The sequence below is a fragment of the Quercus lobata genome, chromosome 2 (genome assembly GCF_001633185.2).
Source record: "Quercus lobata isolate SW786 chromosome 2, ValleyOak3.0 Primary Assembly, whole genome shotgun sequence".
Taxonomy (NCBI): Eukaryota; Viridiplantae; Streptophyta; class Magnoliopsida; order Fagales; family Fagaceae; genus Quercus; species Quercus lobata.
In genome coordinates this window covers 98543728-98554809 of record NC_044905.1, presented here as the reverse complement: position 1 = coordinate 98554809, position 11082 = coordinate 98543728, and the positions used below count along the sequence as shown (strand labels likewise).

At 30.7% G+C, this 11082-nt stretch overlaps 2 protein-coding genes across 2 annotated transcripts; both read left to right on the top strand.

Annotated features, from left to right (window-relative positions):
• Positions 1–5696: 5696 nt before the first annotated feature.
• On the top strand, positions 5697–7385 carry LOC115977456 (basic blue protein-like). The gene is made up of 2 exons (XM_031099306.1): positions 5697–5977; positions 6917–7385. Exons 1-2 carry the CDS (start codon positions 5800–5802, stop codon positions 7114–7116), a joined length of 378 nt encoding a protein of 125 aa, XP_030955166.1. The 5' UTR covers positions 5697–5799; the 3' UTR covers positions 7117–7385.
• Positions 7386–8604: 1219 nt separating this feature from the next.
• Positions 8605–11082, top strand: LOC115962739 (basic blue protein-like). Its single transcript, XM_031081621.1, has 2 exons — positions 8605–8885; positions 10628–11082. The coding sequence occupies exons 1-2, from the start codon at positions 8708–8710 to the stop codon at positions 10825–10827; spliced, it is 378 nt and encodes a 125-aa protein (XP_030937481.1). The 5' UTR covers positions 8605–8707; the 3' UTR covers positions 10828–11082.

The following is an 11082-nucleotide window of genomic DNA, read 5'->3' as shown; positions in this document are numbered from 1 at the left end:
AAAAATTGCCATGTTGGTTTTATGAAAGGATATAAACTAGAACGTTTGCTAAAGTTTATGGACAAAATCAAATTTTTTGAAGTTAAGGAATGAAAAATTATTTCAACTAAAATTAAAAATAAAACTGATAACATCCTATTTAATGATATTATCAATTGAAAAACGGAAGTTAGCAAAATTAGAATAGAAATTTTTATTAATTTTGCATCTAAAAAAATATAGAAAAATTGATTTTATACACAAAAAACTTGTTACATATGAAGTTAAAATATATATTCTTTCATTTATTTTAAATATACAAGAATATTCTATTATCTTTTAGATCTGAAATTGTATTGAGCCGACCTGAATATATTCCAAGAAAAATATTTTCGATGGAGAAATAGTTTATCTTTAGCAAGATATATGTTTAGCTAGACTAGCATCACGTCAATTGAATCTGTGTATGGAACTAGAACGTGCTTCTTCTATGGACTTCGGTTTGGTTCGGTTCTTTATTTATTTTTTTAATTTTTAATTTTTAAATAAAACTAAAAATTTGAGTGAGTGGTCAAATGGGAAAGGGTGTGGAGTCAATTTCGGCTTCTACCGAATTCTAGATGCTTTATAGTCATGAAAAATGGACACAAATTTTCTTTTCTCCATTGATTTTAATAAAAGGTGTTACAGATGGCATGTGGTGCGGAAAATCTACAACTTGTGGTAGTTAGCCCAATCTTTTGAAATTTTCACTTTTGGGAATTGACTAATTAGGTACATGCCATTATATTTCACTAAAAAATAAAAAGAAGAAAATAAATAAAGTTACATGCCATGATGTTTCATTAAAGAAGAAAAAAAAAGAAGAAAAGAAAGAAAGGTACATGCCATGTTTTGATGTTATATTGGATAAAAAATATCAAAATTCAAAATTGGGTAGCCCCACTTGATCTACAGTATATAAGGATAATATAATCTACTTCATTCTACCGCCTACAATAGGTATTGGTGAGCAAATGAATATGCTAATAAATTGGTGATTATGGGATCTTGATGCAACCCTTTTGTCCTCTTTTGACTTGACAAGCTCGATATAGACTTATGTGAGTTCTTTCTTCTAAGGGAAAAATTTAATGATGCTTTAAGAGCACTAATTTGTAACCTATGCATATATATGGATATACTTAAAAATATACAATTTTTTGAAATTTTCACTTTTAGGAATTGACTAATTAGGTACATGCCATTATATTTCACTAAAAAATAAAAAGAAGAAAAGAAATAAAGTTACATGCCATGATGTTTCATTAAAGAAAAAAAAAAAAGAAGAAAAGAAAGAAAGGTACATGCCAAGTTTTGATGTTATATTGGATAAAAAATATCAAAATTCAAAATTGGGTAGCCCCACTTGATTTACAGTATATGAGGATAATATAATCTACTTCATTCTAGAGCCAACAATAGGTTTTGGTGAGCAAATAAATATGCTAAGAGGCATCCGCTATTTTAGAATTATTCTATTTTACTATCTCAAAACTTATTTTATCCTTTATATCATACCATTTTATAACTCACCCAACATTGCGATTTTTATTTTTTCATACAACACATTAAAATAATATATCTACAAAGAGATGAGTTTAAGTTACACCTGGTGTAACTCTTATAAAGTTACACTTTTTCTGTATCATAGATTTCTAATAGATCCGACGGTTGGAAAAATTGCATTAAATTATTATTTTTTTCCACTTATTTACCTAATTAATAATAGTTTTTCTCTATCCTCATTTATTACTTTCCATAGATCCCATTGGATTTTGTTTAGTGGTGTCCCTTTCTTCCTAAAATTTCTGTTGTTAAACAACGTTTCTTCCATGGTGGAAAATGCAGGTCAATGGAAAAGGTTTTCTGTGTTCAACCAAAAACTAGTTTAATACAACAAAATGAAAACATTTTTTTAGAATGTCACATATTCAACTAATCAACACTTAAAAACTCTCTTCTTGCATTATATAAGTTTTCAAAATCCCTTAGATATTAGATATGACAAAGCCATCGCCAACCTTAGATATTGGATTTTGTTTAATGGTGTCCCTTTCTTCCTAAAATTTCTGTTGTTAGACCACGTTCCTTCTTCTTTGTTAGACTTGTTTTGTGTTTCAAATGGTTTTGAGGTTTCAATTTTCCTAATCTCCTAATTCACATACTCTCTTTAAAAAAATGATAGAAAACTTTATGGATAGAGATGACATCCACATAGACAAAGCAAAGCCTCATACAAAACATAACTCAAACATCATACTTATATTTCTACTTCAAAACCAATTAACCAAGTCTCCTAAATGGGGAAAAAATATCTCAAAATTAAAACTTAAAAAACCTCATGGGATTTATTTTCTTGCAAAGCGTTGGTTAAGCTTCTTAATTTGGTAATTTTTTTAATTCATAAAAAAATCATTTTGTTTTATCATTTCTTCCTCTACTCAGATCACGATGAGAGAAAGATGCAGAGAATTTTGTTTTTTATTGGGTAAGCAAGAGAGAGAAAATAGGTGAGAGAAAGAAGAAGAGAATTTCTTTTTATATTGGGTAAGAAAGAGAGAAAAAAAAGATAGAATTAATTTGTCATAAATAAGGAAGAGAAACAAAATAATTATTTAATGCTATTTTTCCAACCATTGGATCTATTAGAAATCTACGATAAAAAAAAAAGGGTGTAATTTAAACCTGTCTCATCTACAAGTAGAATAATATATCTCAAATCATCAGCACTCATTGCAACCATCTACTCCCATCACCACCATGGATTTTATTAAAAAATAACTATAAAACCCAAACTATATTATTAGTTAGGTAAGGTTTAAAACAAATTTCATTTCTAACAAATCGAATCCAGAGGACTCAATTTTGCTATGAGAAAATCGAGTGTGAGATACTCAATTTCCAAGTGCAACTTCACTAAGCAAAAGCGAGTGCAGAAAACTCAAATTGTTAGAAACCAAATATGTTTGAAACGTTGCTTAACTAATAATATAAATTGGGTTTTATAGTTATTTTTTAATAAAAACCCACCACCACCGCCACCATCACGAACAAAACCACCAACTACCACAGATTAGCAAGCAATCAACATCCTTAAAACCACAATAAATAGAATAATATATCCCAAATTCATAAGCATTCATTGCAACCACCTACTCCCATCACCACCACCACGAACAAACCACCAACTACCACATATTAGCAAGCAATCAACAACCATTAAAACCACCACCACCAATCACCACCTCCACCATCATCAATCACAAACCCAATCACATCCACACTCATCAAACCCACCACCACTAGAAAAAGAAAAAAGAAAAAGAAGCAAACCCAACACCACCCACGGCAAGTAAACCCAGCACCACCCATACCCACGGCCAACACCACACACGTCGATCCAAGCAGATTTCGCAACCACCGGGCCCACACCGATTTCGCAACCCATTGACCCACGCCGCTTTCGCAACCAAAACCATCAACCACAGATCAACCCATCAACAAATCATAACCACCGATCAACTCAGAATAAACCAATCCTGAAACCCATTAGACCCGAATCCATTAAACCCAAAACCTATCCAAACCCATGAACAACCCATAACCACCGACGGGTCGGCGAAGACTGAAGATGGGTCGGCATAGATGGGTCGGCGACGAGAGAAAAAATAAAGAAAATGGTGAAGAGTATAGACCGAAGCGATGAAGAGTGAAGAGTGAAGAGAGATTGATGAAGATTGAAGAGAGAGAACTGAGTCAGGGAAGAGGATGAATAAAAAGTAATATTTCATTTTTGCAATTGTAGATGGTACTGTAGCACAATTGTAAATTTTTTTACAATTGGAAGACCGGATAATGGGAGTTTTTGGAGCTTTGATACTAAAATATACCAACATATGGCATTTGAGAGACCCAATGTGAATGCTTTAATAAATCGGTGATTATGGGATCTTGATGCAACCCTTTTGTACTCTTTTGACGTGACAAGCTCGACATAGACTTATGAGAGTTCCTTCTTCTAAGGGAAAATTTAATGATGCTTTAAGAATACTAACATGTAATCTCATGCATATGAATAAATACGTTTAAAGATATACAATAAGATGTATAATATAAATCATATATATATATAATTTAAATATTATTGATAGTTCATTTTTATATTTTGTTAACTTTTTAAAAAATTTTGTAAAGATATTATTAGGTATAAAATGTAAATTGTCCATTTAAAAAAAAATTATTGTGAAGTACTTTTTTTTATGATTAATTTATTCTAAACTCTTTGGTTTTTGTACTTAATAATTCACTTAGATGAATATTTATGACGTGGTCTCATATTTGATTTTAAAATTAAGAAATAAAACTCTTTAAGAATAAATAATTTAGGACACATGTCGCAAAATTGGAACTCTAATTTGGAATTTTAATTTGAGTTTTTCTCAGCTTCACTTATTATTATATATATAGATTAGTATCCCAAATTGCAAAAAATATTCTATTTTATCATTTAAAAAACTATTTTATCTATTATACCATTTCACTTTATAATATATCCAACATTTTAGTTTTTTTTTTTTAATACAACACCTTAAAATAATATAAACAACCCAATAAAAATAATATATCCCTAAAGAGAGAGAGAGAGAGTAAAATATAATTTTAAAAAATAGAAACTTGCTAGAGTAATGTCTTACATATAAGACATTACTGTAGCTTGATTGTAAAAAATTTTACAATTGGAAACTTGGGTAATGCATCTTTTTTGTGGTTTAATGCTATAAAATAGGATATTGGTAGTTTTGGAACTCCCAATGCTAATGCTCTAAGAGCATTGGTTTAAGATATTTTTTTAAAATTTTTTATAAGAAAAGAAAAAAGTAATTAATTTTTTTGACAATTTTTTTTAAATATATTCTATAAAAAGTATTGTCAAAACTTTCCTCAGATGATTTATTAACAATTTTTCTAAGAGTATATGTTAATATGACCATTTTTCTAATTATTTTTTTTATGTATCTTATCTTTTATTTATTATATAATATTCTTTGCAAGAATATAGTGAAAGGTTTAGGTGAAATTTCATTGATTTAGAACCTGTTTGAGATAGTTTATTTAGTTAAAGAAGTAAATGGATATGAAAATGTTGTTAGAAAAAAAGAAAAAAGAAAAAAGAAAAAAATGAGATTTTAAAAAGTTATGCATGAACTGAAAGATAAAAAAATAAGCTAAAAGTTGAAAATATATCCAAATTCCTAAAACACACTAAAATAAACTGAGTGCCAAAAATCAACAAATAAAATTAACTAGAAAAATGTATATGTATTATGTACTAAAATGGAAGTCATGGTTGGACGTAATGATGGTTACATTGTTGACACCATTTTTTGTCACAAATTTTTAAGAGCTAAAGAAAAAAAAAATTGTCTCAAAAAGAAAGGGAGTCGGGGATTTAAACTGAAATGGTGGAAGACCCCTGTTTTTTTGCTAAAGGTGGAAGACCCCTGTCATTGATTGTTGTTTACCAAACCCATATTCTTTTCTGGACTACATTTCAACTTCAAACATTAAAGTCCAAACAAGTATTTATGACACTGGCCAGACCCATCTCTTTCTGTGAAAAATGTTTCAACATATGGGCCCATAAGTCCACTACCACCCTCATTAAAAAGGCCATCTTCCTCTGCAGAGTTCACACAGACACACACACACACACACACACATACACACCTTCTTTCTCTGCTTTTGTTTCTCTCAAAGTTTGAGTTTTTAACCAAAAAAATGGCTCAGGGAAGAGGGAGTGCAATGGTTGCCACAGTGTTTCTGTGCATGTTGATGTTTTTGCTTCACTCTGAGATGGCTCATGCAGCCAGCTACACTGTTGGAGATTCAGGTGGTTGGACTTTCAATGTTGCTGGCTGGCCTAAGGGAAAGCGGTTTAGGGCTGGTGACACACTTGGTTAGTATATGAAGCTTTACTCTTTAGTATATAAGATCTTTTATTTCCTTTCTATTTTTGTAATAATAAGTCCAGGGACAACATTTTCATAAGTGCATATATGGTCTATTAGTAATAGATCCAGTGAAAATAATGAGTTTATCGTTATATAATAAAATGGATCCGCGTAAAAATAATGTTCCAATCACAACAGATCATATAACAATTATGAAAAAGAAAAATATTATGCTCTTGATATTACTTGCATTATCTAGTGAAATATTGAAGGAAAATTAATCATAGGAGCATGATAACATAAACCGAGTTATCTAAAACTCTATACTTCTTCCTTAGAAAAAGCTAAATTGATATTCAAAAAAAAAAAAAAAAAAAAAAAAAAAAAAAAAAAAAAAAATCCAAAGCTAAATTGATTTGTGTATTAGGCCTGTGAATTTTAGGAGCTAGTCTCGAAACTATAGCATCATGGAAAATTAGGGATTATAATATCAACATGGGGGAAAAAATAGAATAAAGAAATATAAAGAGTGAAACCGACATTACCAATAAAAAGTAAAAGCTTTATGTACAAAGCTTGTAGTGGGTTGGTAAGATATAACTTCCTATTTTTATTTCTATCTTTATGGATTGTTGGTAGGATAAGCACAAATTTTTAAAAGCATTATAAAAAAAAAAAAAAAACAATGTTAAAAATATTATAAATTTTATTCTATAAAACTTACATAACACACACCGGAACATTTTATAATTTTTTAAAAATAATTAAAAAATTATTTATTATGATGTTGTCGATTTCAATTACTACTCAAAGATTAGTAATAACTTTATCTTGTTTTAGCCAAAAAAAAAAAAAAAAACCTTTATCATTTGTCTTTTCTTTGTTATATGACAAACTTTGTGATATATATTAACCAAGAAGGCTGTCTTTACTTGACTTTTCAGTGTTCAACTATAGTCCTGCAGCACACAACTTGGTAGCTGTGAACAAAGTGGGTTACAATACGTGCACAACACCAAGAGGTTCCAAAGTTTACAAGACAGGAAAGGATCAAATCAAACTTGTGAAAGGCCAAAACTTCTTCATCTGCAGTATTGCTGGACATTGTCAATCTGGAATGAAAGTTGCTGTCACTGCTATCTAATTAACATGTGTCATTAGAGAACTATCTCTTTGACTTTTTATGTATGTTTCTACTGGTTGGGTCTAAAGTTTAGTGTCACTAGTTGCTGCTACTTCCTAGTGATCATGAAATAAAATAGAGAACAGGATTAGAAGGAAGAAAAAGAGTTGTATGTGTGTGAATGGGTAAGAGTTATACTTACCTTAAAACAGAGTAGGTGCCTTATATAAAAATAAAATTGAAAGAAAAGATGGTTTGTGGGCTTTTTTTTCTTCAATTATTAATCTGAATTCTGAGTACCACATCTTTTCATGAGTTTTTATTGGTTTACTATCTCTCAGTAAATAGGACATATATATTGACCGACAAACAATACCCCATTCCATCATTTCGCCAGAAAATAAATAAATAACTATACATGGCAGTGAATTGAAGTGCAAATCAAAAACTTTGGCGTCCCATTTGTCTCCTCAACCTTCAAGGCTGTTTTTTTATTTTACTGTCAAGATTTTTATCTTTTGATGTTTTCAACTGAGTGTTAATGTTCTTTCTCAAAAAAAAAAAACTGAGTGTTAATGTTTAAATCCTATCTTTTTTTAGAGCATTAAATTCTGTTTGATAGAGTATTTTAAACACATATTTTCAGTTTTTAAATAATATTATATGTATTTTTACATATTTTTTATTTATATGTATTTTTTTTTTAACTTACTTATATATATTTCAAAAAAATATAAACAATAGGTACAATATTACTCAAATTCCTCTATCAAATGAGCTCTTAATATTTGAGGGTGTAAGTGCGTTATTATTAGAGGTGTAAAACCCCTAAATTGCTATTAGATCCACTAAACCCATAAAAAGAAGTTTCTAGGGGTGTGCATGGGTCGGGTTGGGTCGGGTTGAGAGGATTTTTTGACCATTGGGATGTATTGTGATCCATAAATGAGGCTCATTTTGTGGCTTTCGTGGTGTAAAAGCTAATGTTTTGCTTTAGTTTCTACTTTTGTTAATGGATCTATCAAGTATCAACGACCTGTAGTTTTGAAGTGTGAAATGTCTGGTTGGAGAAACCGAGAAAGAATCCCACATTTCATTCATGGAGCTATGTAGCCTCCAATGTAGTAATCAGTTTAAAAAGTTCATAACTAGTAGTAAGTCTTTCAAAATTTCTTCTCAATATATATAAAATGGATTTTACTAATGTGTGTCCTTAATTTTTATTTTTAGAAAAAATTTTCTTAAGAATTGAAAAAGTAATAACAATTTTTTCAATTTTTGAAAAAATATTTTCAAAAACAAGAAAACTTAATTTATGGCACACATTAACCAACCCATATAAAATATATTAAAGTATAATGACATTTATAAATTTTTAAATAATATAACATTGGATACAGTTTTAAACAAGTATTTATGACACTGGCCAGACCCATCTCTTTCTGTGAAAAATGTTTCAACATATGGGCCCATAAGTCCACTACCACCCTCATTAAAAAGGCCATCTTCCTCTGCAAAGTTCACACCGACACACACACACACGCACATACACACGATCTTTCTCTGCTTCTGTTTCTCTCAAAGTTTGAGTTTTTATTTTTTAACCAAAAAAATGGCTCAGGGAAGAGGGAGTGCAATGGTTGCCACAGTGTTTCTGTGCATGTTGATGTTTGTGCTTCACTCTGAGATGGCTCATGCAGCCAGCTACACTGTTGGAGATTCAGGTGGTTGGACTTTCAACGTTGCTGGCTGGCCTAAGGGAAAGCAGTTTAGGGCTGGTGACATACTTGGTTAGTATATGAAGATTTACTTTTTAGTAGAGGCTATATTTTTCGCTATTTGACCTCACCAAAATATTACTTTTATTTATTTTATCTATTCACGTACTCACATGCTAATCTATTTTAACTATTAACATAATAAAATATTATAAATCTCACGATAAAATAATATATCTTCTATAATAAAATAATACCGCAAAACAAACCCAGAGCAATCCGAAATCCAGCAACCCGAAACCGAAACCCACCACGCCGGTACGCCGAAACCCACTCCTATCCACGAGCAAGCACAACCACGAGCGATAACCACTCCGATCCACGAGCAAGCACTCTGATCCACAGAAAGCCACTTCGATCCACGAGGCCGGAGCACAACCACGACCCAGCGGCGGAGTGGAGGTGAGGGAAGAAGAACACCAACCGTTTCGGCACTGAGACCACCCACGAACCGTTTCGGCACCGAACCCAACCACGAACCCAACCGTTGCCGAGCTTAGTCTCACCGTTTCGGCACCGAGATCCTCACTGAAATCATCAACACTGTCCATCTCTGATCTCTCTATGGAGGAGGAGAGGGGAAACAAAAAAAGAAAGAAAAAAAGAAAGGGAGAAGTGCTGAAGTGTGTTCGGGCTGTGCTACATATGAGAGTAATCTATATTATTTAATTGAAAAAATAAATAAAATATTATTATTTTGGTATAGTTTGAGGCTGCAAGTTTTTTGTAGATTCTTTATTTCCTTTCTATTTTTGTAATAACAAGTCTAGGACAACATTTTCATCATAAGTGCATATATGGTCTATTAGTAATAGATCAAGTGAAAATAATGAGTTTATTGCTATATAATAAAATGAATACACGTAAAAATAATATTCCAATCACACTATCATATAACAGTTATGAAAAAGAAAAATATCACGTTCTTGACATTACTTGCATTATCTAGTGAAACATTGAAGGAAAATTAATCATAGGAGCATGATAACATAAACCGAGTTATCTAAAACTATATGCTTCTTCCTTAGAAAAAGCTAAATTGATATTCAGCAAATAAAAAAAATTAAAAAAAAGCTAAATTGATTTGTGTAAGGCCTGTAAATTTTAGGAGCTAGTCTCGAAACTATAGCATCATGGAAAATTAGGGATTATAACATCAACATGGGAAAAAAAATAGAATAAAGAAATATAAATGGTGAAACCGACATGACCCTGTTATGGGGTTGGATTTGGTTGAAAAAGCAAAAGAATACAATTTGCCAATAATAAATGTGGTTGCAAAGGAACAAACGACATTAACAACAAAAAGTAAAAAGCTTTATGTACACTAATCACTTTTTTTTTTTTTTTTTTAATGAACTATGTACAATAATCACTAAGGCTTGTAGTGGGTTGGTAAGATATAACTTCCTATTTTTATTTCTATCTTTAGAGTGTTGGTAGGATTAGTACAAATTTTTAAAAGCATTATAAAAAAAATAACAATATTATAAATATTATAAATTTTATTATATAAAACTTCTAAACTGATATAACACACACTGAAATATTTTATAATTTTCTGAAAATAATTAAAAAATTATTTATTATGTTGTTGTCCGTATCAATTACTACTCAAAGATTAGTAATAACTTTATCTTGTTTTAGCCAAAAAAAAAAAAAAAAAAAACCTTTATCATTTGTCTTTTCTTTGTTATATGACAGACTTTGTGATATATATTGACCAAGAAGGTTGTCTTTACTTGACTTTTCAGTGTTCAACTATAGCCCAGCTGCACACAACTTGGTAGCTGTGAACAAAGTGGGTTACAATACATGCACAACACCAAGAGGTTCCAAAGTTTACAAGACAGGAAAGGATCAAATCAAACTTGTGAAAGGCCAAAATTTCTTCATCTGCAGTATTGCTGGACATTGTCAATCTGGAATGAAAGTTGCTGTCACTGCTATCTAATTAACATGTGTCATTGGAGAGCACTATCTCTTTGACTATTTATGTATGTTTCCACTTGTTGGGTCTAAAGTTTAGTTTCACTAGTTGCTGCTACTTCCTAGTGATCATGAAATAAAATAGAGAACAGGATTAGAAGGAAGAAAAAGAGTTGTATGTATGTGAAAGGGTAAGAGTTATGCTTACCTTAAAAAAGTGTAGGTGTCTTATAAAATAAAATTGAAATAAAAGATGGTTTGTGGTTTTTTTTTTCTTCAA

Coding starts and splice junctions, on each gene's coding strand:
- LOC115977456 (XM_031099306.1), top strand. CDS start 5,800: ATGGCTCAGGGAAGAGGGAGTGCAATGGTTGCCACAGTGTTTCTGTGC. Junction 5,978..6,916: donor TAGGGCTGGTGACACACTTG/GTTAGTATATGA, acceptor TTGACTTTTCAG/TGTTCAACTATAGTCCTGCA.
- LOC115962739 (XM_031081621.1), top strand. CDS start 8,708: ATGGCTCAGGGAAGAGGGAGTGCAATGGTTGCCACAGTGTTTCTGTGC. Junction 8,886..10,627: donor TAGGGCTGGTGACATACTTG/GTTAGTATATGA, acceptor TTGACTTTTCAG/TGTTCAACTATAGCCCAGCT.